Source organism: Neomonachus schauinslandi, chromosome 6 (assembly GCF_002201575.2).
Source record: "Neomonachus schauinslandi chromosome 6, ASM220157v2, whole genome shotgun sequence".
Lineage (NCBI taxonomy): Eukaryota > Metazoa > Chordata > Mammalia > Carnivora > Phocidae > Neomonachus > Neomonachus schauinslandi.
In genome coordinates this window covers 24,661,391-24,689,000 of record NC_058408.1, presented here as the reverse complement: position 1 = coordinate 24,689,000, position 27,610 = coordinate 24,661,391, and the positions used below count along the sequence as shown (strand labels likewise).

The following is a 27,610-nucleotide window of genomic DNA, read 5'->3' as shown; positions in this document are numbered from 1 at the left end:
TCTAACTCTTCTTTAAATGCTCTGGTTAGTATTAAAATGAATAATACTTACAGTAAATATGAACACCAGAAAAACCTCCAAAATTATATATAGGCCCTAAAGGGCAGAAATATGCCCTAAAAGAAGATGTGCTGACACTTATTTTCCAACTTGTGCTTTTTTGGGGGTTTTTTAAACAGGTTGATCATTCTGATATCTGGTCAATGTCTATCATTAATTTTTTGTTAAATGCCCTCAGGTATATAGATTTTTCATTTACACCTTGGAACAAAAGCACTTCCCTAAGACAGGACTTTATTGCAAAATTTAACAAACCACCAAACTCAAGTTTAATTATTTCTGCTTTATTATTGGTCATGAGTATATTAAAAACTTTTTAAAAAGTTACAAAGAGACTTTAATCACTAAAATATATAATCAGAAACCAAGTTGCTTTAAAATTAATAATATGAAAGTGACCCCAAAAGCCAATATATTAATTTCATTCAATTAGGGGCAAATAGACAGTTAAAATTACTTTTAACAACATAATGAACAAGAAAAAAGTTGTGAAGTCTTCAAAAAACGGACAGACCCATGCTCAATATATCCCCACCTGGTGATATTTAAAAAAAAAAAAAAATCAACGTTTTCGAATGAAAAAATTCTGTTCGTGCTCCCAATATCTAAATCTGGGAACACAAATTCAGGCAGATGAGTATAATAAAGTCACAACAATAACATAAAAAGTCATCAAAACCTAGTGAACCGAAGTTGAAAGGTAGAAAAAAATAGTCCAATTTCACCACACAGTAATTTACTTCCAGAGACAGGAGATCCAATCCAGATGAATCAAATCTTTATTACGATATTGTCTATTTAACCTGATCCTAAAGAAAATATTCTACATAAATTGATGGGATACATTCATCAATTTTCATGCCAAAAAAAAAAAAAAAAGTATGCCTACTATAATCTGAAAAATCTATCCAGACTCCTTGCCAGAAAGTGGGCAAAACTCTTCCCGGTGGCGATGGTGAGTTATCAGAGATGCGGGTAGAAATTAGAAGGCAGAAAAGCAGTCAGGTAATTAGTTAGCACTCTCCTCATGCCCACCCCGAGCGTAGAAGTATGCAGTCCCATACCACCACCAGTTGGAGACGGATGCTCTAGTCAGGAGATAGAACGGTGTGGAACAAAACCCTTTCCCGGGTTCCAAACCTCTCTTTAGAGCTCTAGGTCAAAATACTTCCGTTTCTCACAAAACTTGGAATGAAGAAGGGGAAGCAACAACTGTTAAAACATTTTAAATCTAAACCTTTACCTATATATCTAGAAAACACCATGCGAAGCAGCCGATTCCTTACATCGAAAGCGTCACGGACACTACATTAAAAGTAACAGTTATTTTCAACAGCTCTCCTTCTAAAGGCCTCAACACTTTGGATTAAGCCACACCCCTCCATAAATGGCACATTCCATACAATAGCCAGGAGGACGGCAAAGGGCGATTCCACCGTCCGCTGGGAACAGCAAACTTGTTGAAATTCTCAGAATCAAGTCTACTGGTTACCTGAATCTAGTCCCTTTATTATTAGGTTATTTGGGGGGAAAAGAGAGAGTTACAAAAACATCCGAGACACGTACGCCGAGTGAGCGTAGAGACAGGCAGCGGGAACGAGAACCACACGGGATTTGGGTCGTGCTGTTAACCCGCACCTTCCTGAGTAGGGACATTTCCCCGAGGAAGGACATTTCTAGTCGGAGGGAAACAGCGAGCTCGACGTGGGGGGAGGGGGCAGTTAACCCGCTCCGAACTCCGAGTTGGGGGAGAGGCAGCAGTCATTATTTTCCAGGGCCCAGTCCCGAGCTCCCACTTTTGCCGGAGGGGAAAAGAACGGGTCCCGCCCACGCCCGGCCCAATCCGGGAGGCGGGGCCCTGCAGCGACCCTGGAGGACAGAGGCGGGGCCGGGTGGCAGTGCTGCCCCTCCCCCTTTGCATGGAACACCCCCGTCCGCTAGAGAAAGAGGGCTGAGTTCCCCCACCCCCACGCAAGCAGAGGGGGCACGGAGCCACACGGGCGTCTCAGCCCCTCCTCACTTAAGGTGGGGTGGGGAGCCGAGCCCGAGTCCGACTCGGCCCGTCTCCCCGCAGGCTCCAAGGGGTTGGCCCCGAGGAGGTGGGGCCTGGGTGGGGGCACTGACTTCACACCCCTCCCCCTCCGGCCGCTGTCGGTTCAGGGAACACCCCGCCCGCTCCAGTGCGGCGGGTGGGGGAGGCAGCAGAGCAGCCCGGAGCCCTGCAGCGGCGCGGGGCGGGGAGGAGCGCGCGCATGGGCGCGCGGCCGCCACCCCCGCGTAGCCCCGCGCGCCAGCAAGGCCCCCCACGCTCAAGGGCGCGCGCGGGCCCCGAAAGGGAGGAGGCCGCGCGTGGCACCGGAGAGGGCCGACTGCAGGCTTCTGTCCCCCAGTCCTTCACCACTCACCCCCAACCCTCTCCATCCCGCTCCAGGCCTCGGACTCCGCACTGACCTGACAGGCCGAGACATGTTCGCTGTCGAAACAGGACCGAGTCGAGAAGCCAAAGACCAGGACCCCCCCCACCCCGCGCGCTCGGCGCCCCACCCCCCCCAACTTCGGCCGATGGGGCCGCTGCCGCCGAACCCCGAACTGCTGGCTTCTCAAACTCCGCTGCTTCTTGGTTCAGGGCCCCTTAATCAGACGAGCCCCCCGCTCCCCCGTCTCTTCAAAATGGATGAATCAAACCAGCCGAAAATGCGCCAAAGCCGCGGTGCAACCAAGCGCACTAGGGCTCGTGGGCTCCGCCCCATCACGCCCGGTCATTGGCGGGTTTTGCCAGATGCGCCGAGCTTATTAGCCCGTTTGAATCATCACGTCTTCCAGGCTCCGCCCCGCGCACTGATAGGCCCCACCTCCTCCGTGGGGTCCTGTTAGTCAAGATGCTCTGAGAGCGCACGGCCGCAAAACAAAAATGGTCGCTGCTTGGCCCGCCCCCTGGTTTCCACTCCGGAATTGCAGATTCGTTTTGGGTTGCATCTTGGAACGACTAGAAAAAAAGATTTACATAGGGTTCAGTGTCATTTAGTGGTAGTTTAATGATGTTTCATTTCGCCTGCCTTGATCATCTAGAGACTGCACTAATAGCAAAACCCGTGGGATAGGCAGCTGATTCGTCACTAAGGGGCTGCTTCAGAATTGGAGGGAAATTCCATAGGTTCAAAAATTTTTTGACCCTAAACGCACAAGCTCTTTCCCCTGGCTTCAGCATTAGCCCTCAGGGACTCCAACCGCTGTTGGAGCAGGGAGGCAGGATCATAATCAAGGAATAACTTCACTCCCAATTTCCATGCTCCATTCTGGACCTTGAGATCCACTTCAGGGTCATTAGAGTCCCAGTCTCCGACATTACTTCAGGAGCTTAATGATTAGAAGCATGTGCTCTGGGGCCACAGCGTGTTTTGGTTTGAACCTCAGGTCCACAACTTAGTAGTTGTAGAACTTTACCTCACTGTGCCTCAGTTTTCTCAAGTGTAAAATGGGGAACAAAAATACTTACCTCATAGGGCTCTTAGAATTAAATGAGTTGAAATATGAAAAGCCCCTAGGACGGTCACCAGTGCACAGTAAGCAATATCTACGTATTTGTTAAATTCAATTTTTGAAAAATTACCTGATCCTTGGGTAGGAGTGGGTGGGATTGGCTCAAGACTCAAGACAGCCTAAGGTCACTTAGATCATTTCATTTAAATTCATGAACGTTTGTTGGACGCCTAAAATTCTCAGAGGTAGAGCTGAGGATCCTATGGGAATGACTAAGGTTTACTCCACTATTGTAAAATAAATTTCAATGCCTGCCAAGGCAGCCTGTTAATAACCAACTGAAGATACACTCTATAAACAAATCTAGCACTGTCTGCCTCCTGAAAATCTGCCCTTATAAAATCTGGCTTCTCTAAGGGAAGAGAAAGTCACAGTCCACCAGTGAAGCATTAAACAAGCTATCTTCTCCCTTTAGCCATGTCACTCTACCCTTTCTTCCCTGAATTTGTGTGTGTGAGTAGTAAAAAAGTGCAAACATTAAATTCACCATTTTAACTATTTTTAAGTGTATAGTTCAGTGGCATTAAGTACATTTACATTGTTGTACAACTTTCACCACCATCTGTCTCCAGAACATTTTCATCTTCCTGAGGCTCTGTACCATTAAACACTAATTCCCCATTCCCTCTCTCCCCAGACTTTGGCACCCATCATTTTACTTTCTTTTCTTATGAATTTGACTACTCTAGAAACCTCATATAAGTAGAATCATATGGTATTTATCCTTTTGTGCTGACAGATTTCACTTAGCCTAATGTCTCCCAGGTTCATTCATGTTTTAGCATGTATCAAAATGTTTTACTTTTTAAAGGCTGAATAGTTGCGCCTGGGTGGTTCAGGCGTTAAGCATCTGCCTTCAGCTCAGGTCATGGTCCCAGGGTCCTGAGATCGAGCCCTGCATTGGGACCCCTGCTCGGCAGAGAGCCTGCTTCTCCCTCTCCCACTCCTCCTGCTTGTGTTCCCTCTCTTGCTGTGTCTCTGTCAAATAAAAAATAAAATCTTAAAAAAAAAAAGGCTAAATAATATTTCAATGTATGTATAAGCCACATTTTTGTTTACCAATTCAACTGTCAGTGGACACTTGAGTTGCTTCCAGCTTTTCACTATTGTGAATAATTTTGCTGTGAACATGGGTGTACAAATATCTCTTCGAGCCCCTGCTTTCAGTTCTTTGGGGTAATACCCAGAAGTGGAATTGCTAACCATATGGTCATATTGTTTTTAATTTTTTGAGGAATCTCCATACTATTTTCCACAGCAACTGCACCGTTTTCATCCCCACCAACCCGACACAAGGGCTCCAGTTTCTCCACATTCTTGCCAACATTTCTGGTTTTTTTGGTAGTAAGCATCCTTAATCAGTGTCTGAATATATTTTGACTAAGTATATTGTCAAGCATATGATTGTTAAAAATCCCAATGCAGAGACTGGGGTGGTGTAATGATCATGAGTGACTTTGTTGAAGGTTGTTTTATTAGGGCAGATTGCTGTTATTTTAGAAAATACCTTTACTTAGTATTGTGAGATGAGGCAGAGATATTCTTGTTACTCATTCCTCAGGTAATAAAAGGAACTGGCCATAGTCAACATGTCCAGGCAGGTGGAAAGTTCAGGACAGGTCTTCCAGGCCTTGCCCTCCTAGTTTATAGTTCAAGGCCAACTGATAGACCGCCACTGAATTAAGGCTCTTCCTCTTCCAAGGTGAGGGTCATACCCGACTCTCTCCTCACCGCAGCTTCAGCTAACATCTTCCCTCCATTTGCTTGTTCATTCACTAAATATTTCAACAAACACTCTCTCTTAAGAAGAAAGTAACTGAAGATTTATTTGAATTTCTAGTTTACTTTTTAGTGGACAAGTACTGAATTATGCCCTCAGGAGCTCCAACACTGTCTCCCTGGCTACCAGAACCTGGAATGCAGTCTTCAAGGTCAGTTCCCTCTTGTCCATCCCCAAATGCTCTGCTGTAGGCACATGTCTCATCCGCAACCAGTTTGTTGGAAAACTGAAGACATCATACAATAGGCTAGACTTTAAAAGCAGCGTCAGACAACACTGAACGGACAATATACATCGTAAAACTATGAAAACAAAAAAAAAGGTAAGGAGACAGAAAAGACAGTCATTCCTTTTCCCTGGAAATTGAGATTTAATGGGCCTTTCAAACTCAGTGTTTAATTTCCCTAGGATTGTAGTTCTATTTTGGGAAGCAGTCTTTTCCTTCTCCCGTTAGGGCTTAAGACGCTAAGAAGTGGCAGTGCTGGGGCGGTGGACTGAGGACTCTTCCCTGTCCCTAACAAAGACCCATTTCCTTCAAGGCTGGGAGATTTATAACAAATTTTGAGCACTTACTCTGTCCTGGGCACTTCTAGTTCTGTGACCTTATGAAAGTCATCCAACTAGATCTAAAGACAGACACTACTTCTATGGACCACAGGACCACAGAAAGCTACCTATCTTTGAAGACCCTGCCAGGAAGTTAAAGAAAACGTCTCCTAGGCTTTTTTCTTTTTAAACTTCTACCTCCAAACTGCTGATTCTTGCTCCACCATACTCATAAGATTGAAAGGATGGGATAGAAGGGCTCTGTGTCTGGTTCGTCTTTCTACAACCCCAGAGGCTGAGTAGCCTTGGAGGCAGGTTCATGGTTTGAGGAGGATGCTCCTCTGCCCTCAGATCACAGCCAGAAAAAGATTGGGCCACAGTCAATTTAAACGTTTAATTTCATTTTCTTGTGTATACTTCTTCTGCTCCAGACTTCTTTCTTCCTCTCTACTTTAAAGAGTGTTAAGAGCTACGGTTAGGTGGATTTCTGCAAATAGGGGTTTTTTTTGGGTTGTGGGACTATGGGTGGATTGGATTTTTCTTCTTCATTTTCCTTCATGAGACTTAAAATTTTTCATGATCAAAGTATTAAAAAATCTGTATACACACTTAATAAATTACTCTTTGTTTCTGTCATACTGAGCATTTGTTATATGGAAAAAATTCAAGGATGCCACCACCAAACACACACATAAAAAATGAGATGCAGTGTATTCCATAGTGAAGGGTCATTTTCTGGAGTCATACTGCTTGAGGCTAAAAATCAGTTTGACACTTGCTAGCTGTCTAACCTTAGGCAAAGCCTGAATTGTTTGTGCCTCCGTTTCCATATATATACCTATCATAGGGTCGTTGTGAAAATAAAAATAATCCATGTGAAGGGCTTCAGGGGAATACTTAGCTTATAGCAGTACTCAGATGTTAGCTACTGGCAGCAACAGTTGAAAATGGAAAGGAGGTTAAAATCCCTGTACTTGCAAATAAGATAGCTGATATTCAAAATTAAATGATAGTCACTGCATTTGGGTGACATATCTTAAAAAGTGGAACTTGTTGATTAAATATTTTAGGATATAGTGCACTGCATTCTACTCAAACTGCACTTACTGGGGCCCCAAATTTAATATGGAAACATGCATGTCTCCATTCCATACATGAACATGGTCTCAAAAGCTAACACAAACCAGAAGTTCCAAACCCCAAAAGGGTCAGTTCTGTTTCTCTAAATGTTTGGACTGATTTTCCTTCTTTAAAGATTTTTAAAAAATTTTAAAGTCATCTCTACACCCAACATGGGGCTCGAACCCACAACCCTGAGCTCAAGAGCTGCACGCTGACTGAGCCAGCCAAGCGCCCCTGGGCTTACTTACTAAAATAGGTTTTTCAGGTCAAATGTTTCCCAGAAACCTAAATGACAGAATGGAGATGGGAAATTCGAAGACTTGCAGTTATGTCTTGACTTTATTACAAATTCAACCAGCTGCCTTTAAGTCAAATTTTGAGACATCGTTCCCTCAAACATAAACGTGAAGAACTGTTTGCCTTATTTCAAAGATAGCGTAAGAAGCATACACAACTCACAAATCTGAGGGAAGAGTTTACATCAAATTAGGTATTAGCAGTCAGTGCTACTGGGCTGCCCGCTTCACATCATGATCAATCATAAAATGCTTACCTTATCTCCTTGCTCTTCCTATCTCCTTGCTCTTCCTACTGGTTCTCTCCTCTTTATTCTCATTACTGTGTAGTTAATTCCTAATCACACAGACTTTGAGTGTGAATCAAATTTGAGTATGAAGAAAAGGTATCGTAACACTACCATCATGGGGCGCTTGGGTGGCTCAGTCAGTTGAGTGTCCGACTCTTGATTTCAGCTCAGGTTATGATCTCAGGGTCGTGAGACTGAGTCCCGTGTGGGGCTCCTCACTCAGCGAGGAGTCTGCTTAAGATTTTCTCTCTCCACCCCTCCCCCACCCTGCACGCTTTCTCTCAAATAATAAATCTTTAAACAAAACAAAACACTACCATCACACAACGAAGTACTTCGAAGTGTAGGTGATAGTCAATTTGACTAGGCAATGGAGTGCCCAAATACCTGGTCAAACATCATTTTGGGTGTTTCCGTGAGGGTGTTTTTGGATGAGATTAACTCATCTCAGTAGACTGAGTAAAGCAGATTACCCTCCGTAAATGTGGACAGGCCTCATCCAATGAGTTGAGGGCCTAAAGAGTTGACCCTCTCCTGAGTGAGAGAGAATTGTCCCAGGTGATGGCCTTCAAGCTGGACTATCAGCTCCTCCAGCCTACCGGCCCTGAGACTCGAACTGGAACATCAAGTCTGCAGGTTGGACTTGCCAGTCTCCATAACCGCACAAAACAATTCCTTATAATAAACCCCTTTACATATGTACATATCTCCTTAGTTGTGTTTTCCTGGTGAATTCTAATACAGAGCAATACCGTTATATACTGAAACTCTGCAGATTAAATTCAAGAGGATTCAAATTATGCTTGAAAGCCAGAGAGAAGGCAGTTTTTCTACCAATGAAGGCTATATGTAGATATATTCTTGAGTCTCAGGTATTTATGCCTGAAGCAAAAATACACATAGTACTTTTCAACACACATCACTTTCTAGGGGCTTCCTACCTATTCCAACTTGCACCCTTGGGGATTACTTGGCTTTCATAAATGAGTCACTTACATAGCTGAAGCTTCTTGGAGAGGTTAAAGGGCACTGAGGTTTGTTTCCTTGGGCAACTGTCAATGGATCTGATAGAATACCATGGAGATATTTATACCTTCTAACCATAGCCTTAGATCATGTCAAAAGCAGACTACTGCTTACAAATGGACAGAGACAGGAAAAGCCTCATGTTAGATGGGACAGTGTCCTGAGGACAGAAGACTGACCACTTAAAGAAGAGTTAAATCTGGAGATGATAGGACAGAGAAATTTTTTTTTTTTTAGATTTTAGTTATTTATTTCAGAGAGAGAGCGAGAGAGCCCTAGCAGAGGGAAAGCATGAAGGTGGGGAGAGGCAGACTCCCTGCATAGCAGGGAGCCCAATGTGGGGTTTGATCCCAGGACCCTGGGATCATGACCTGAGCTGAAGGCAGACGCTTCACTGACTGAGCCACCAAGGCACCCCTGGAGATGATAGGACATAATGAGGAACCCAAACACACCTTAGAATAGCTAAGGCACACGAATTCAGGAAATCATCTTGGGAGTAATTCTGGCTCATTAGTAGTAACAAAAGTGCAAATCATCACTTATTGCGGAGGGGCCTTCCTTAACCTGTGGTCTCTTTTTCTCCGCTTGTTTGGTCACTCAGCTATTCTGTTCAAAGTCCAAAGCCAGGGTAGGGACGCCTGGGTGACTCAGTCGGTTGAGTGTCTGACTCTTGATTTCAGCTCAGGTCATGATCTCGGGGTCCTGGGATCAAGCCCCGCATCAGTCTCCGCACCTGGAGGGGAGTCTGCTTGAGGATTCTCCCCACCCCCTCTCATGCTCTCTCAAATAAATCTTAAAAAAATTTTTTTTAAAAGTCCAAAGCCAGGGCAGTCACAATCTCACAGCTCTGTTCTCAGGCCTTCCTTGGGTCTCTTAAAAACACTCTGCAGGAAATGCTTATGTTTTCTTTTTGTCCAAAGACCAGCTGAGTGGCTGGAAGGGCATCTTGTCTCAAATATGGAACCTTCTCTAGGGAAGGGCTACAACAATATTCATGTTCCAAACAACTGTACCAAGACGTAGCATCCAAATGACAGGATATAATTATTTTTTGTATAATTGTATTTCTAATCATGTAAATATTTCCCTCTTTTTTTTAAATCTTCAATTGTTTTCCCTTTTCTTTATGGATAGGGACATAAAGAGGAATTAGTTATATTTTCAATTTCTTCTTTAATTAGTTTCAGCCCTATAATGCTCACCACTTACGAGAGAAAATCCAGAAGGGCCTGCCTCCAGCAATGCTTGAAAAGGCAGGTAAATCCTGAGTCAACACACAGGAAAAGAAAACATACTCAATTTTTCACAAAGGTCACATTTCCAAGCAGTATTTGGAATGTCGTATCAAGTACTGAATTAGTATTAGGCAGTTGATACTAGTAAATTAATAGAGAGAATAACATTTACCTTCATTTTTAAAGAAGGTATTTAAAAAACGGGCGCCTAGGTGGCTCAGTCAGTTAAGCGTCTGCCTTTGGCTCAGGTCATGATCCCAGGGTCCTGGGATGGAGTTGTACATTGGCCTCCCTGCTCAGCGGGGAGCCTGCTTCTCCCTCTCCCTCTGCCTGCCGCTCCCCCTGCTTGAGCTCTCTGTCAAATAAAGAAATAAAATCTTAAAAAAAATGAGATAAATAATAAAGTCTCCATTTCCCTAATACTCTTAAATTATCAGTATAAAATAGCATTTTAATAAACTCACATTAAAAGCCAATAACTCCCATGAATACAAGACTTATTTTGCCTTTATTTGTGACTTTGCAAAGGTTTAAGCCAGTAAATAAAAATCAGTTTTCTTTTCACATAAAGGGAATTTGCTATTCCACTTATCTTCAGAATCATTGTAGTAAAAACCTATTTGAAAAGGGTAATACAAAAGAGAACTTCAAGGTCTTAAAACACTGTGCAAAAGTTAGTCACTGGCATTAAAAACAGACAAACCAACCACCACTGAAGGCCTGGCTCCTGTTCTCTGTCTGATATTTGGCCTCTGATCATTTGCTTAGGAGAGCAGTTTCCAAAGTCTGGGGTATAGCAGAATCACCTGGAGAGCAAATAGAGCATAGGGAAACCCAGGATCATTTACTCAGGGAATGCCTGGGTCTCTGCATCTTTATCAAAGTCTCCAGCAATGTTTTCCAAACCAGGCTGGTCAAATGACTTGGGTGGCTTTGAAAAACAACAACTATACATTCCCACACCATACCCCTGGAAATTTTGATTCAGGAGGCTTGAGTTTGGGACCCAGAAATCTTAAAACGTACACATTTTATTTTAAAAAATTTTAATAGGGGCGCCTGGGTGGCTCAGTCGTTAAGTGTCTGCGTTCGGCTCAGGTCATGGTCCCAGAGTCCCGGGATCGAGCCCCACGTCGGGCTCCCTGCTCGGCGGGAAGCCTGCTTCTCCCTCTCCCACTCCCCCTGCTTATGTTCCTTCTCTCGCTTTGTCTCTCTCTGTCAAATAAATAAATAAAATCTTAAAAAAAATTTTTTTAATAAACTTCCCAGGTGGTTCTGATAAGTTGATTCGGGAACCACTTACTTAGGACACACATTTAAAATAAGTGTCTTTCAAAGAACTCTAGGTCTCTGAGTTCACGAAGAATATTCATAACTTTGGGTAGGTTATAAATCACCATGCTGTGAGAATTCAACAAATGAAGCTGTCAAGAAGTGATGTGATACTAAAAACCCTACCCGATTTAGCACTTAAATTACTTAATGATTTTCTATCTACTCTCCCCACTCAGGCAAAGGTCTGTACGTAAAATTTGTTTCCTATGGCTGGTAAGTGCTAGGCACCCAAAGTGCTCAGAAGCAAGCGGCCCCACAGGATTTTGTTCTGTTACCCTCTCCCTCTTCCATTCAGACTCCCAGGGCGGTAAGGAACAGACCTATTTCAGGGCACCACAGCCAAGTGATATCACCCCGCAGCATTAGGCATCCAGACATCAACCCAGAAACCTTGTGAACCCCACTCCCACCCCACCGGTAGGGAGATACTAGAAAACCCTCATGGGACAATTGTTTCTTTGGGGAAAGAAACGCTCTCATCACACACAACAGGCAGTTTAAAAGCTTGACTATTCCTGAAGCCAAGACGAGAGAAAGCCAGTTATGACTTTAGGAGCTTCAAAAAGAGTGACTTTTGGGTTACCTCCTGTGACCCAGAACCCATGGATATCCAGCCCCACTCCTTGCCCATCTCAGAATCAGAGGTTTAAATTCAAAGTCCAAGACACAAAGAATCTGAAAGCAATAACCTATGATGAATTTGGGAAATGCCCTTTGCTCTCATTTTCCTCGAAATCTCAAGTCAGATCAGACTGAGATATCCACATGCGTCAGATGGAAAAAGAAACACGAAAACAGGTGGCAATTAGGATCCTTACAATACAGGTGCTGATTTCTAATGCTCCCCACAAAATCCTGGGTCACAAAATGAGGGATAAGGTGATTTTTCTTATACAGAAGGTACTGAGCCATGGGGGCCGGCAGCAAGTAGGAACCTGCGAGATGCAGAAAGGCACAGGTCTCTCCTTAGTGGCGATGGTCCTCCTTCCCGGATAACTGGCAAGAGACAGTCCAAACGTACTTAATAAGATTAATAAGATTGCTGGGTGGGCATCCGAAGGGAAGAGATGAAAAGACCTCCTAAATGTAGGAGGGAAAACAAGCCAGACACTATTAGCAGCAGGCCCAGCTGGAGGAGGGCTTGGTCTGTAGATTGATATAGTCCCCTTGGGTGGATAAAGACATATCTTCTCTGGAATTGCTCATCATCTTTTCAATGAGGACTCTAAAAAACAAACAAAAGACTGATAAACTGGAGGGAAGAAAGGGAGACATGGCAGACACTGTCTGTCTTATCACCAGATGGCATTCAGTCAAGCCATGAAATTTAAATGCCCCTTCGTACCCCCATTATCTCAGGAGAAAGGATGGCATCCCTGACCTTCAGAAGCTGGCATTCCAGTGGCTCAGCCTGCTCTTGTTTGCTCAGAAACAGGAAAAGAAGGTCCCAGGGGAGTGGCGGCAGCAGGTGGGTGAATCTGTGTGCCTAACCCCAGAACAACATGAGCTACTCACCTCATGGCCTCATTAATATTTTTGTTCTCCTTGACTGATGTTTCTGTCCAACCCGTGAAACCATTCTCTTTACTGAACCGGTCAACCTGGTCTCGGCTCACTGCCCAAGGGGACAGGTCACACTGGCAAAGAGAGTACATAAAAGGCAACACCATAAACTTCTGGAGAATAGGAACACTGCTCAGATACTTCTGGATGTAAAACCTTTCCACCAGTGGCTAAGAACACCGGCATCTAAAATCTGGCCAACATTCTTCCCAAAGAGAGCCCCAGCATCCCTTGAAAGAAGGTAGAGATGAGTTTGCCAATTTGAGAAGGGAGAAATGGATGCCTGGAATCAGAGAGCGTTTTAGACATGCTTACTCTCTGACCACAGAGAGAGGCTAGGGGCCATTTTCCTAGACTTGACCACATACTTTGTTGGCCAAGAGCAGGCAGGGCACAGGCTCTCCATTAGGCAGGGTGAGCTTGCTGTCCAAGTCCTGCTTCCACCTCTGGCTATTGCTGAAGGTCGTGGCGTTGGTAACATCAAACATAATAACGCAGGCTGACGCATCCCGATAGTACAGTCGAGTCATGGAGGTGAAGCGCTCCTGCCCTGGGAAGAAAGCAGGGAGCCCTTGAGAAAGTGATACTGAGAACCAGTATCATAACCCCCTCCGACACGTTGCCCTTTCCACCTTCCTCATGGGGGAGGGCGGTATGCACTGTGGCTGAGTCCAGATTCTGCACCCAGACCGCCCAAGTCCAAATCCCTGCTCTGTCATGTACTATCTGTAGGACTTTGGGCAACGGAAGCTTTCAGTGCTTCAGACTCCTCATCTGTAGAGCGGGGATGGAAGCAGTAGCTTTTCTCACAAGGTTGTGATGAAAATTAACAAGTCATTGAATCTCAAATGCTTAGGAAAGTGCTTGGCACATAGTAAAAGTCACCTGTTACTATTATTGTTTCTATTTTCTGGGGAATCTTCTTTCTCCCCAAGGTCACCTGAAACGCTGGAAAAAGCACCCTCCCTCTGCTGTGAGAGCACCCACCCACGGTCTGGACAATCTATCACCTTGCCAGCCATTCCACCCAGGGACAAAGGGCTCTACATTTATCCAGGGCAAAACATCTACAGAAAATATCTACAAACTCTCTACATCCACTCAGCTTATGTGTCCTCTGAACAACTCCATCATTCCAGCTCCAGGAAAAAGCCTTCTGGTTTTGGTGCGCCTGGGTGGCTCAGTTGGTTAAGTGTCTGCCTTCGGCTCAGGTCATGATCCCAGGGTCCTGGGATGGAGCCCCGCATCGGGCTCCTTGCTCAGTGGGGAGCCTGCTTCTCTCTGCCCCTCCGCCCCTCTCCCCACTCTTGCTCTCGCGCTCAAGTAAATAAATAAATAAATAAATAAAATCTTTAAAAAAAAAAAAACTTCTGGTTTTGCTACCCCACTTCTTCTGAGAGCTTGCTGATTAAACCAAAATTTTTTCCCTGGTTCTTATCCCATCTTCCCAGCCTACCTGCAATATCCCACAGCTGGAGCCGCACCATCTCTGAGTCAGACCACTGGAGAACCTTCAGAGCAAAATCCACTGAAAATACATGTACAATTGAATAAAATTTACCTTTAAAAAAATCCATGAATAAGCTCAGATCAAATATGCAGTTATAACCCTAGAGACACACAACTCCAATCCTATGTATCTATTTATTTTTAAACTCTCAGTGGGTTGAGATGAGCCCACACGCACGGTTTAAGTGTGGAACAGACAATTCTTTTTTAAAACATTTCTAATTTTATCACTATTATTATTATTGTTATTTTTTAAGTGAACTCTACCCCCAACGTGGGACTTGAACTCACGACCCCAAGATCAAGATTCACATGGTCTTCTGACTGGGGCAGCCATGTGCCTCCAGGTGCCTCTGGCACAGATAATTCATTACCACTCTCTGAAGGGGTCTTCAGCTTTTACTCTCTTGACAAACTAATGTATTTGATACTATTAGTCCCTAAGGCTGGGGATAGGTGGGTGGGAGCAATTATGAAAACAACTCCTAATCTCAAGTTAAAGTTTCTGGAAGGTTCCAGGGGGTTTTCGAGGGGGAAGGGATGATAGGGCAAAAGGGGGAAATGAGGTAAGTGTGGTGGATTTTGCATCTTCCACATTCAATTTCACTGTTCATTTCTAATCCAACTGTATTATGAGAAAAACACTGGGGGGAATTCTACACCCTCCACAAGGCTGTAGGGATTACTTTGGGTGGTAATAGATAGGGTCAAGGGAAGAGGTCCCAGAGGATTCCAAGGAAGAAGGTGGAGGGTGCTTGAGAGCTGTGTTCGAATCTGTAGAAGCTGAGACTCCAGTAGCTAAGTGAAAGAGTATGCCAGGGGGGAAACCTTTTGAGAAGGAGAAACAGAGTAACTTCCCAGATTTGGAAGTACATTTTCCACATCTGTGACAGAAATGAAAGCTAGGGGAAATTTAGAATAAACACTGAAAAGAAAAAAAAATTAGCCAGAGCCATTATTCTTTACTAAAGGAAAACTAGGGCAATTGCTAAAAACTAATTAGTGAAACACTTTTAACCAAACCCATGAAATAAGAGCTCTCATATTATTTAGGAGTGGAGGGCAGAATGGTGGAGAAATAGTCTTTCAAACTTCAAACCCTAAATGTTGCTGGATGTTCTCAAGAGGATGTTTTCATTGCAATGTTAATGCTTGTTAATTTTTTTTAAATTCCACAAGGATCACCAGCATCCATCTTCAAAATTTACATTAGTGCAGGTTTTTGTTTGTTTTTTTAAAGATTTTATTTATTTATCTCACAGAGAGAGACACAGCGAGAGAGGGAACACAGGCAGGGGGAGTGAGAGAGGGAGAAGCAGGCTTCCCGCGGAGCAGGGACCCCGATGTGGGGCTCGATCCCAGGACCCCGGGATCATGACCCGAGCTGAAGGCAGACACTTAATGACTGAGCTACCCAGGCGCCCCTAGCGCAGGTTTTTTTTTCTCCTTCAAAAAAAGTTCTCTTACTGTTTGTTAACTCTCCCCCTTCACCAGCTCTTCCCAACTAAAGACCTTAACAAAAAGACATTTCTACTTCTGGGGAAAAAGAAAAAGGTTGAGCCCAAGGCCATCCCTAGAAAGAAATGAATGAACTTCTTGGGTGTTCCCTTCCTTTTTCCCCTCCCCAGCTTGAGAGAAAGGGGGGTGGGAAGATAGGTCAGATTCCTTGAATAATTTCTATTTGTCTTTATTTAAGCAATCCATGGACAAAAATGCACACCGCTCATCAGCCTCGGTGAGCATCAGATTGTGTGGCTCAGGGGCTCTCCCACTCAGGCATCCCCAAAACAAAGGTAGGATCCTTAAGGCAGACAGCACCTTTCTATTCCTTCATCAGCTACCTGTGAGAGGCAGGCCAAGAGCCCCAGCTGGCACCTAACCAGGCCTCCTCGAGGGGTCCCAGCGGCCTCGGCTGATCGCAGAGATTTGCGGGTGACCGCTAGGAAGGCTGCAGGAGACCTGAGTTCCCAATTCCCCCGAGAAATGCAACAATTGCGTATTTCCTCAACCTCCCTTCCCCATTCCTCCTCTTCACACCTTCGCCCAATCTCCTTCCAGGCGGTCAGCTCGGACTGGGTGAACCTAACTGGGGAAAACCCAAAAGAAACGTGCAGACCAAACACCCGGCAAGTCCTCCCTCCAAGATCCCAGACACCTACTTCCTGACCCGAGGAACAAGGCCACGGAACCCCCGGCTCCCCAGCCGCGGGGGTCCACCCCGCCCTCGCGGCGACGTCTCACCTCCCACCGTGGACTTGTAGTGTTTGCTGAAGCTGTCCTGGGAGTATCGCTGCACGAGCGACGTCTTGCCCACCGCGGCGTCCCCCACCACCAGCACTTTGAACAAGTGATCGCGGCCGCCCATGGCTGGCCGGCCGGACTTGTGAAGGAGGCGGCGGGGTTGGGGGAGGGAGTCGCTTGCTTTAACCCCTTCGGCTCCGGAGCCCCTACAAACTGAAGTTCGGCATTGCAGCCCCCCGCCGGTTGGGGCTGCTCTGACGAGAAAGCAGAAAGGGAAACTTTGCACTCAACCTTTACGCGCTTCCTCCCCGCGCGGCCGCAGCCTGGGTGGGGCACAGGGCGCGAGCTCCGAGCCCCCGGCCTGTTCGCACCTTCTCCCCCACCCCGCCCCGCCCCGCTGCCGAGAAACGGGACGGGACGCCGCGGGGCCTCGCCCACCGGGACTTCCCCGGAGCGGTGCCGGCGGGCGACTGAACCCGGGGCCAGCTCATTTCACAGTCGGGGTCAGATGATGGGGTCCTCCCCGCCCGGCACAAACCAAATTCGGGGGAAAGGGCGGCTCACACGTGGATTCCCGGGACACCGGACCGCCTATCCCCGTCCCTCCGCACGCGTCACGTGCGGGGCGGCTTGGAGCACTACATTTCCCAGCTTACCTCGCGGCGAAGAGACCTAGTGGAGTGCAGAAACTTGCCCGCGAGGCCTCCTGGGAAATGTAGTTTGTGAACTCCTTTAAAAAATCTACGCAGGGTTCCAAGCTTTCAAACTCCTTCTACGGCTCGAATCTTATTTTAAAGTAATTCTGGAATAGAAAGATCCTTTGGAGGCTCTTTGTTCCACATGATTTCACCTGCCTAAATCCTTCCCCAGATAGATTTCTCATTATCTTTAAAGGTTTTATGGAACTAAGATTAAAAATCATTCCACAGATTCCATAAATTATTCTACTACTAGAAGCTCAAGCCTCATCCTTCATGCTCCTAGCAAACTCCATTTGCTATTTCTTCAATTAGATAGACAAACCCAGGATCTTATGAATATGAGGGCTAGCCCTTTTATTTACCATATGACCCATTATCAGTCAGGTTCAGGGACACTCGATCAAGAGACTGACCCTTAGAAAAACTCCTGCCATTACATGTCAGTTATTATCATTTGGTAACTGGCCACAGTAGTACAGGTAGAAAACGAGAGACAGTTCCTCATTCTCACTTCCACTATTTGCAGTCTATCAACTGGAGTACACTGGGAGTCCTCCTCCATCTGTTGCTGGGGTTGCTCATAAATAATCATTAAAGTACCGCTTTGCAAATGACTTAAAATTTTCAGCCTATAACTTTTCTTTTTTTTTTTTTAAAGATTATTTACTTATTTATTTATTTGAGAGAGAGAGACAGAGAGAGAGCATGAGAGGGGGGAGGGTCGGGAGGGTCAGAGGGAGAAGCAGACTCCCTGCCGAGCAGGGAGCCGGATGCGGGACTCCATGCGGGACTCCATGCGGGACTCCATGCGGGACTCGATGCGGGACTTGATCCCGGGACTCTATCCCGGGACTCGATCCCGGGACTCCAGGATCATGACGTGAGCCGAAGGCAGTCGCTTAACCAACTGAGCCACTCAGGCACCCCAGCCTATAACTTTTCTGACCTTAGTTAAAGAGTTAAGGGGACATGAGTTTCATGGCAAGCAAAATAGCTCTGTTTTCTGGGCTGTTGTCAGGAAGAGAAGAGAAAACAGCAAGCCCATGGGAAACAGCTCTGCCCAGGTCTCTTGATAGAGAGGCTATAACTTATACCCTCCGAGGAAAGACAGTCAGCATGGTTCTCAAGGTATTTAGCCCAAAACGTTTGTTACCCAGCTATGGGAGGTCGGGCTGGCTACCATCTTCCCAGATGCGGGTGTTGCTCATAAATAATCATCAAACTACAGTTTTGCAAATGACTTAAATTTATTTTACTGTGGCAGGAAGATTTAACGTAAGACCTACTCTCTTAACAAATTTTTAAATGCCTAATGCAATTCAAAAAATACAAATGTTTAAGTGTGCAATAGAGGTACCGTGTCGTACAGCAGATCTCTAGAATGTACTCATCTTGCTTGGGCCCATTGATTAGTAACTCCCAATTCCTCGCTCCCCCATTTTTTGCCAACCACTATTCCACTCTTTGATTCTATAAATTTGTCTATTTTATTTTTTAAAAAGATTTTATTTATTTGAGAGAGAGAGAGAGAGCACAGAGGGAAAGTGAGAGGCAGAAGCAGACTCCCCGCTGAGCACAGAGCCCTATGAGCCGGATATAGCACTTGATCCCAGGACCCTTAGATCATGACCTGAGCCAAAGGCGGACACTTAAACAACTGAGCCACCCAGGTGCCCCATATTTTTATTATTTTCTTAAAAAATGTATTTAGAGAGAGAGAGCTTGCACTCATGTGCATGCACACGGCGGGGGTGGGGGTGGGGGATTGGGCAGAGGTAGAGAGAGAATCTCAAACAGACTCCCTGCTGAGCTCTCCGGGCTGAGATTTTTTTTTTTTTTTAAAGATTTTATTTATTTATTTGAGAGAGAGAATGAGAGAGAGAGAGAGCATGAGAAGCGGGAGGGTCAGAAGGAGAAGCAGACTCCCTGCTGAGCAGGGAGCCCAATGCGGGACTCGATTCCGGGACTCCAGGATCATGACCCGAGCCGAAGGCAGTCGCTTAACCAACTGAGCCACCCAGGTGCCCCTCTCCGGGCTGAGATTGACTGGGGGTTCCATCCCATCACCTGAGATCATGACCTGAGCCAAAACCAAGTTGGACGCCCAGGCACCCCTAAATTTGTCTACTTCAGATATCATATAAGTGGAATCATGCAGTAGTTGTCTTTCTGTGATTTGGTCATTTCACTTAGCATAATGTCCTTAAGGTTCATTCATATGGTTGCTTACTGAAGAATTTCCATTTTTATAGAAGGCTGAATAATATTCCTCTGTAGGCATATACCCCTTTTCTTCATCTATTCGTCTGTCAATGGACATTTAGTTTGCTTCTATGTCTTGGTTATTTGTGAATCGAGTTGTAATGAACATGGTAGTGCTAATATCTCTTCAAGATCCTGATTTCAATTCTTTTGCATAATTACCCAGAAGTGGGATTGCTGGATCATATGATAGTTCTATTTTTAATTTTTTGAGGAGCTTCCATACCATTTTCCAGAGTGGCTGCACCATTTTGCATTCCCACCAACAGTGTGCAAGGGTTCCAATTTCTCCACATCCTTGTTGAGAGTTGCCTTTTTTTTTTTTATAATAGCCATCTTGACAGGTGTGAAATGGTATCACATTGTGGTTTTGATTTGTATTTCCCTGATGATGAGTGACATTGAACATTCTTTTATCTACCTGTTGGCCGCCTGCATGTCTTCTTTGGAGAAATGTCTGTTCAAATCCTTAGCCCATTTTTTAATCACATTATTAGATTTATTTTTGTTTTTTGCTATTGCAAGCCTCAAGCATTATGAACACTTCCTTTTACACACATCATTTTACAGCCCCCTCTTTTTTTTTTTTTTTAAAGATTTTATTTATTTATTTGACAGAGAGAGACACAGCGAGAGAGGGAACACAAGCTGGGGGACTAGGAGAGGGAGAAGCAGGCTTCCCGCTGAGCAGGGAGCCCGACGTGGGGCTTGATCCCAGGACCCTGGGATCACGACACGAGCTGAAGGCAGCCGCCCAACCGACTGAGCCACCCAGACGCCCCTACAGCCCCCTCTTTTTAAAAAAGCCAGTCACCACATCTTCTGATTCTTCGTTCAAAAACATTTCTCACCCACACTTTCTGCTTCATATTCAGTGTCCCTTTCCTGGCTTAGGCTTTCATTATCTCACACCTGGATCATCTTCAATAACCTGTTTATTGGTCTCCCTGATTCGAGTTTCTTTTATCTTCAATTCATCCTACACACTGACCAGGATGATTGTTCCTGCAACTGTCTAGCAAGTATCCAAACACTCGGCAACCTCCCTGAGCTGATACCCAAAACCCTCTATGCACCGGCCCCACCCTCCCTAACCAACTTTATCTCACCTGATCTCAAATGTGAATTTCCCCCTTCAAAAAGGTCAGGTTCCTTCCGCTCTTTAAAAGCCCAATTTCATTTCTGACTTTGCACCTTTGCTCAGGGTACCTTACCTATCAGAATACCCTCAGGCTTCTCTTCACATACCTCTCTTTCCTCACTTCAAGTTCTCAAACTTCTGTGTGCACAAGAATCACCTGGGGCACTTGTTAAATATGGACATTCTGATCCAGGGGAATCTGTCTTTTTGTGTAGTACTAACGTGATTCCTAGACCAGATTCCACTTTGAGAAATGCTGTTAAGACCTGACTTAAGTGTCAACTCATCCATGAACATTTCCTTTATTACTGCAGCCCTCAAAACCTGTAGCATTTACAATCTGCTTGACTTGTAGGCACCTATGTGACCAATTTATAAATATCGAACTTAGAAGCAACCAGCATGTTGCCTAGTAAACAAGGACTTCAAATAGAAAATTTTGGTTTTGGGCCCTGTTGTCTGTGAGAGGAACTTCCTGAAGTTTCCCAAATCAGAAATGTGAGGAGCAAAGATTTTGTTTATTTATGTATTTATGTATTTATTTATTTATTTGACACAGAGAGAGAGAAAGAGAGAGACAGATCCTTGCTGAGCTTTTCATAACATTGATTTTCTTTTTAAAGAATCCAGGCCATTGTCTTGCAGACAGTCTCACACAGTCTGGATTGTCTGTTTCTTCAAGGTTAGATTCTGGAAGAACATTTTTTGGCCAGAGCCCTACACAGAGGATATATTCCATCACTAATTGCAGATGCTTGCTGGTGATGCCTACGGTATGAATCAGTAAGTACTTAGGGAAGGAGTGACCCAGCACCAGCACTAGGGAGCTTGACTTCAAATAGAAGAGCAAAGGGTTGGGGCGCCTGGGTGTCTCAGTCAGTTAAGCGTCTGCCTTCGGCTCAGGTCATGATCCCAGGGTCCTGGGATCGAGCCCTGCATCTGGGTCCTTGCTCTTTGGGGAGCTTGCTTCTCCCTCTCCCTCTGCTGCTCCCCCTGCTTGTGCTCTCTCTCTCTCTCTCTCTGACAAACAAAATCTAAAAAAAAAAAAAAAAAAAAGAAGAGCAAAGGGTTTATGTGTTCTCCAGAGCCTCCACCACTGTGCCAGGATAGAGAGGAGGAATGCTTTGTGACATGAAATGCAGACTGAAGTGACATAGCAAGTGGCCCAGCCGCACAGAGAGAGGGGAGGAGAGGGACAGGCCCAGGGAAGGGTGAGGCCGTGGGGCTCTGGCTGTTTGTCAGCCCCAAATTCCATGCTCCTTTAAATAATCATAACTTTGGGGGCACCTGGATGGCTCAGTCAGTTAAGTGGCTGGCAGGCTCTTGATTTCAGCTCAGGTCCTGATCTGGGGGGAGCGGGGGCTCCTGGGATTGAGCCCCTTGTAGGGCTCTGTTCTCAGCGGGTTGTCTGCTTGAGGATTCTTTCTCTGCCCCCCCCCCCGCATGCGCACGCTCTCTCTCTCTCTCTCTCTTGCTCTCTCTCTCGCTCTCGCTGTCGCTGTTGCTGTCGCTCTCAAATAAAGAAATACATCTTAAAAATAAATGAATAATCATAACTTTTTGGTGATTGCTTTGGGCACAGGAAGCAGCTTGGTGAGATGCCTGTGACCCAGCTAAGCATTCAGGCGGAAGGCTTCACACCAGAGTCCCCTAGGGAACCCTCTAGAGAGAGACTGGTAGGCTGCTCACTCCTCCACGGGCTTGTGCCCTGAGTCTGGGGTTAACTTTGCACCTGGGAGTATCAAGGGAAAACATCAAACTCTAGTTTTTACACTTTTGTTGTCACATTTGCCTCCTTGGAAGGATCCCCTCCTTTCCACCCCAAATAAGGACCAGGGAAAGAAGAGAGAAAAAGGGCAGAAGCTAGAGGGGAAATTTTGGTTTAAAGGAATGAGGGTGTGGTCCCAACTGTCCATGTGGCTCTGGGGGAAGTTGCTTCTGTAAAATGAAGGTGTTCCCTTCCAACACAGATTACTCTGTTCTAATTTTCTATGTCCTCTTAGCTCTGCAAGAGGGGAGAAAGGCAGGGATTATTGTCCCTCTAGGCCATTCTTAGTTGCCCACCGATAATCCCTTGCCCCTCCACCAACACTTGGAAATACCATTGTGTCCCTAGCTCTCTCGGAGTTTAACTCTAACTCGAACATGAATGAGAAGTCCTCAGGCAGGAGACTGAATGGAGGTATACACAGATCTAAAGAAGGAACGCATTGATCTGCAGGGAGGTTGGTCAACCTCCGAGGCAGAGAGAGGAGACTCTTGAGAGTATACCGACCGCACCTCTTCCGGGCTCGGTCTGGTAGACACCAGAATCTTCAGGGAGTATCTGGCTGGCTGTCAGGTATCCCTATTGTGGAGACCCACGGAACTGAAACAAGACCTGGTACCATTATATCTTCAAGTTATAAAACTAACTTCTCTGTTAGGTGGATTCTAAACTCCCTGGGTGCCTTCTGACCACCAGCCTTCCCACGTAGCTTGCCCCAGGGAGCTAATGTGCTGGGTAGGCTGACATGTCTGTTGGGCCCATTTGGTCTTAGGCACAGGCCTGAATGAGTTTGTGTGTCCAAGTCAGCTTCCCTGACATGATTTCTGGATGGGAGTGAGTTTCTGAGCCTCTGAGGAGGAAGCCGGGCTCAGGGCAGGGTGTGTTCACCCAGTGGAGACGTTTCTGTGAAGACAGGGGGTCCTCTTCACTGCACAGCTTTCTCCCACTTCAGCTGCACCCATGTCACTGATGAGTAATATCCAGGACAGATCTGGGTCTGTTAACTTCTTGATTCACTAGGTCCTTCCTATCATCCCAAACTCTGTATTCTGAGTATTTCTCTTCTCATTTTGCTCTACCACCAATTCAATCAACATGACATGATAATAATAGAAGCTTCTGCTTATTGAATCTTCTGTTGCCCAATGGCCCCACAAAGAAGGCATTATTGTCCTATTCTATAAATGGGACAATTAGGGGATCACAAGAGGCTAATTATGACCACCAGCTGAAAGAGGTGGGATTCAAATCTATGTCTGTCTACCTCTAAAGCTTGCGCTTAATTGTTATTATTATTTTAAATATTTATCTATTTTTAAGAGAGAGAGAGCGAGAGAGAGAGAGAGAGCGCGCGCGTGCGTGCATGAGCAGGGGGAGGGGCAGAGGGAGAAGCTGACTTCCCGCTGAGCGGGGAGCCGGACAGGGGGCTCGATCCCGACTGGACCCCGGGATCATGACCTGAGCCGAAGGCAGAAGCTTAACGACTGAGCCACCCAGACACCCTAATTATTATTATTTTAACAATTAAGCTCCATGAGGAGACTAGGGAGACTTCCTGGAAGAGTTTTCTAAGTTTCCCTTATTCTGAAAGTGGACATGGGGATTTTTCTTATTGAGGTCAAAGAATAAGAATCTGCCTTGCTTGGAGAAGCAGCCTGGTGATCGTGCCCGGTGGGAGCAGGAGAATTCCAATGATGCCCTAGGGCATCACAGAGGATTCTGACTGCCATCTTTGACCCTGATACAGGAAGGAGATAACCCAGATTCCAAGCAGAGCAAGACATACGAATGTAGGGGCACCTGGGTGGCTCAGTCATTAAGCGTCTGCCTTCAGCTCGGATCACGATCTCAGGGTTCTGGGATTGAGTCCCACATCGGGCTCCTTGCTTAGTGGGGAGTCTGTTTCCTCCCTCTCCCCCTGCTCGTGCTCTCTCTCTCAAATAAATAAATAAAATCTTAAAAAAAAAAAAAAGACATACGGAATGTAGAAGCACAGGTGGGCACATGATGCCTTGTTCTGTCCTCCACAGCATGGGAGTTAGCGGGGAGAAGGATCAGTAGCTGCTGCGCCCCAAGCTTGGGAGTGGTTCCCCCAAGAGTACCTCAGGCCTCGGCGACATTCCTCCACCCCAACCTTCCTGAACCTAGACAGAAGGACAGTTCGGCTTTTGGCCTGGCAATCAGGAGATCTTAGTAAATATTTCATATTTGACAAGGCATTTATTCTTTTGAAGCTTTAGTTTTTCTTTCTACAGATTTCTTTTTTATCTTACATATTTTTTTTCAAATTTAAATTCAAGTTAGTTAACATATAGTGTAGTTATTGTTTCAGGAGTAGAATTTAGTGATTCATCACTTACATCCAACACCCAGTGCTCTTTACATCAAGTGCCCCCCTTAATGCCCATCCCCCAGCCACCCCCACCGACTCCCGTCCAGCAACCTTCAGTTTGTTCCCACAGTTAAGAGTCTCTTATGGTTTGCCTCCCTCTCTGTTTTTATCTTATTTTCCCTTCCCTTCCCCTATGTTCATCTGTTTTGTTTCTTAAATTCCACATGTGAGTGAAATTACATATTTGTCTTTCTCTGACTGACTGATTTCACTTCTTTCCACAGGTTTCTAACTCCTAAAAACCAAACACTTCATTTCTGAATAATTTGTGAGGTAGTCAACAACTTGGGTAATGTACTTGAAACACACATGTGACAGTCCGTGGCAGAATCAAGGACAGAAAAACATGTGGTTGTTCCGGGCCGACCGCAGTCTGGAGCATCCTTAAAGCCATGTTCTCTATCTACTTGTTCAACATTCCTTTGATAGGAGTTAAGAGAAAATAATTTCTATAATGTTCAGAATAAGGGATTTTTTTTGCCATGCACTGAGTACGACATGACATTTAAACTTATTTGGAATTATTTTAACTGTTTAAGAAAAGTCACCAACAGCTCGGCAGTAGTAGTCCCCGCACACTTAACTAAACATGAATATTGCCATAAAATCTTTCAGAGTATGGTTGAAACAATCTTTTCTGGCTGGCCAAATTGTTCCTACTTTTCTGCAATTTCTGTTTTCTTTCAATTTGTTTGTTTGCTTGTTTTTAATTTCCCGAAGCCAGTCGTTTTCTTGGGAGCCACATGAAAAGATTTTCTTTCTAGATAATGTAATAAAATGCGGTAGAGTGTGGTAAGCAGCACGATACCGTCCATTAGTCGGTTTCTGGATTTTAGCTGAAGGAGAGCGGATTTTAGGAGACTGTCGCTGGCTCTGGCGGATCTTGGGGTTGGTGTTGTTGCCTATAATTATGTTGCAAAGATACCATCAGGGATAGACTGGCGCCTGGGAGGCATGTTTTTAAATGTCCACTGGAAAATATTATCTATTTCAGTAGACAATTAACATTGTGCGGTAATGTAAGGTGTCTCATGGGCAAAACTGAGATAACAGGCACCATAGTTCTGATCATTTCAGCAATGCCTTTGTGTTCCCTATGTAAGGCACCTTGGCCAGCTAGCTCATCTGGCTCCAGGCATGGTGGGGAGGCACTGGGCTGAGAGAAACCTGGGTGTGAATATATGACCTTGAGCAAGACACTTAACTCCTCTGAGACTCAGTTGCTCTCTCGTAAAAGGGTGATAACATCAATTTTGCAGAGTTATTAGAAAGAATATTGAAGTTGCAAATGAGGCCATTATTATTTAAAAGTATATGGTATAGTATAATATACTGTGTATGAAAACATTATATAAGTAATAATTAAGCAATCATCCTCTTTCTGTTAGCCCTTAATAAATCTAACATATTGCTTCTTTGAAGAGTTAGTCCAAGAGCCCAGGCCTGTTATAAAACCCTGATTTCTTAAATGTTCTCACCAAAAAAAAAAAACAACAAAAAACCAAAGAGGGTAAATATGTAAAGTGATGGATGTGTTCATTAATTTAATGGGGGGAGGGGATCCTTTCACAACATATGCATATATCAAATCATCAAGTTCTATTTTAAATATTTTACAAGTTTGTCAATTATACCTCCATAAAGCTGAAAAAAAAAAAAAAGCTGCTGACTGAGATGAGTAATGTTCAGCATTTAGCATATGCTGGTCGAGGCTGTCACACATCCTGTCCTGCATGGGCAGGGGTTCCCGGCAGGGGCTTTGGAGTCAGACAGACCTGGGGGCGCGGCACTGGGGCCCTGCTCTTCTGTATCTGACATCTCAGGAACACAGCTTTGTCACAAACGTGTGTCTGTGTGTGTCTCATGAGGCCCTGTTGTCACCCACTGCCCTCCAAACTCCAGCCACATGGGACTCCCTGTGGTTCCCCAAAGCTCCAGGCTCCTTTCCCTGCTTAGCATATTGTTTCCTCTGCAAGATGCCTTTCTCTTTCCACTCTCTGCTAACTCCTATTCCCCTTGGCTTCTTCCCAGACTTCCCTGACCCTCAAGACTGGGTTAGGTGTCTTTTCCATCTGCCTGCTCCCCTAGCCACCCTCCGTGTACCCCTATGGTCATCATATCGACATTGCCTTGTCATTGACCGATCCCCCACCCTTTAAATATGGACTAGTATCTTGGGGTTTAGTGGGTGCTAGGCACAGACCTTGGTGCTTTATGTGCATTCCCTCGCTGAAGTCTCCTAGCAATTGTAGGAAAGAGGTATTAGTGCAGATAAAGAAAGCCAGGCTCAGAGAGGGTACAGGATTCCCTAACATCACACGAGGGCAAGCAGAAGATCTGGTATCTGAACCCCGGGGCCCATCTGACTCCAAACCTTTTGTAAGTCATTGTAAATTTCTAAGGGCTTACAGGGCTGAGCACAGTGAAGACATGTCCCCATAAGTACTCGACAAATCAGAGCTGTTATAGTTTTAACCCAACCAGATGGCAAGCCTCTGCAGGGAAGGAATCTTACCCCACAGATGCTTGCGCCTCTCAGCACAGTACCCCGACCGAGGCGGGCTCAATGTGCGGAAGGCAAGGACACCACACTGGCTTCTGGTCCATGTCCCAGGGCACCACTCATTGTTGCTCAACGAATGACTGATGTGTGTTGTTGTTGTTGTTTTTTATCACACATCTCTATTTAAGAGCTGTTTCCTTTCTGGTCTTGCTCTGGCCCCTTTCCACTTCTGAGTGAGGAGGAGGTGGGACTCCAGAGGGATGCAGAACCACCGAGGCTGCTTTTGGGTGAGACACA

General features: G+C 45.3%; 2 protein-coding genes across 4 annotated transcripts in view; both read right to left on the bottom strand.

The window, feature by feature from the left end:
• The window catches only part of NUCKS1 (nuclear casein kinase and cyclin dependent kinase substrate 1), a 33,482-nt gene extending 30,766 nt beyond the window's left edge, over positions 1–2,716 (bottom strand). Inside the window, exon 1 of one of the 2 annotated variants that reach the window (XM_021686553.2) lies at positions 2,512–2,716. In XM_021686553.2, the coding sequence (XP_021542228.1) occupies positions 2,512–2,528 (17 nt within the window). In that variant the 5' untranslated portion in view covers positions 2,529–2,716. The remainder of the gene's footprint in view (positions 1–2,511) is intronic. The other variant, XM_021686554.2, reaches the window with a different exon arrangement.
• Positions 2,717–12,030: 9,314 nt separating this feature from the next.
• RAB29 (RAB29, member RAS oncogene family) lies at positions 12,031–16,670 on the bottom strand. Of its 2 annotated transcripts, XM_021686619.2 has the most exons (5): positions 16,547–16,670; positions 14,253–14,324; positions 13,165–13,346; positions 12,749–12,870; positions 12,031–12,458 (listed from the first exon to the last, which is right to left on the bottom strand). In XM_021686619.2, the coding sequence occupies exons 1-5, from the start codon at positions 16,668–16,670 to the stop codon at positions 12,347–12,349; spliced, it is 612 nt and encodes a 203-aa protein (XP_021542294.1). In that variant the 3' UTR covers positions 12,031–12,346. The 2 variants fall into 2 exon arrangements, with proteins under 2 accessions (XP_021542294.1, XP_021542295.1); XM_021686620.2 differs by lacking the exon at positions 14,253–14,324 and having other exon boundaries at positions 12,068–12,458.
• Positions 16,671–27,610: the final 10,940 nt, after the last annotated feature.

Excerpts from the sequence above, each read along its gene's own strand:
- RAB29 (XM_021686619.2), bottom strand. The coding sequence starts at position 16,670 with ATGGGCGGCCGCGATCACTTGTTCAAAGTGCTGGTGGTGGGGGACGCC. Across the intron at positions 14,325-16,546 it reads CTACAAGTCCACGGTGGGAG|TGGATTTTGCTCTGAAGGTT; the intron begins GTGAGACGTCGC and ends ATGTATTTTCAG. Across the intron at positions 12,459-12,748 it reads AATATTAATGAGGCCATGAG|AGTCCTCATTGAAAAGATGA; the intron begins GTGAGTAGCTCA and ends TTTGTTTTTTAG.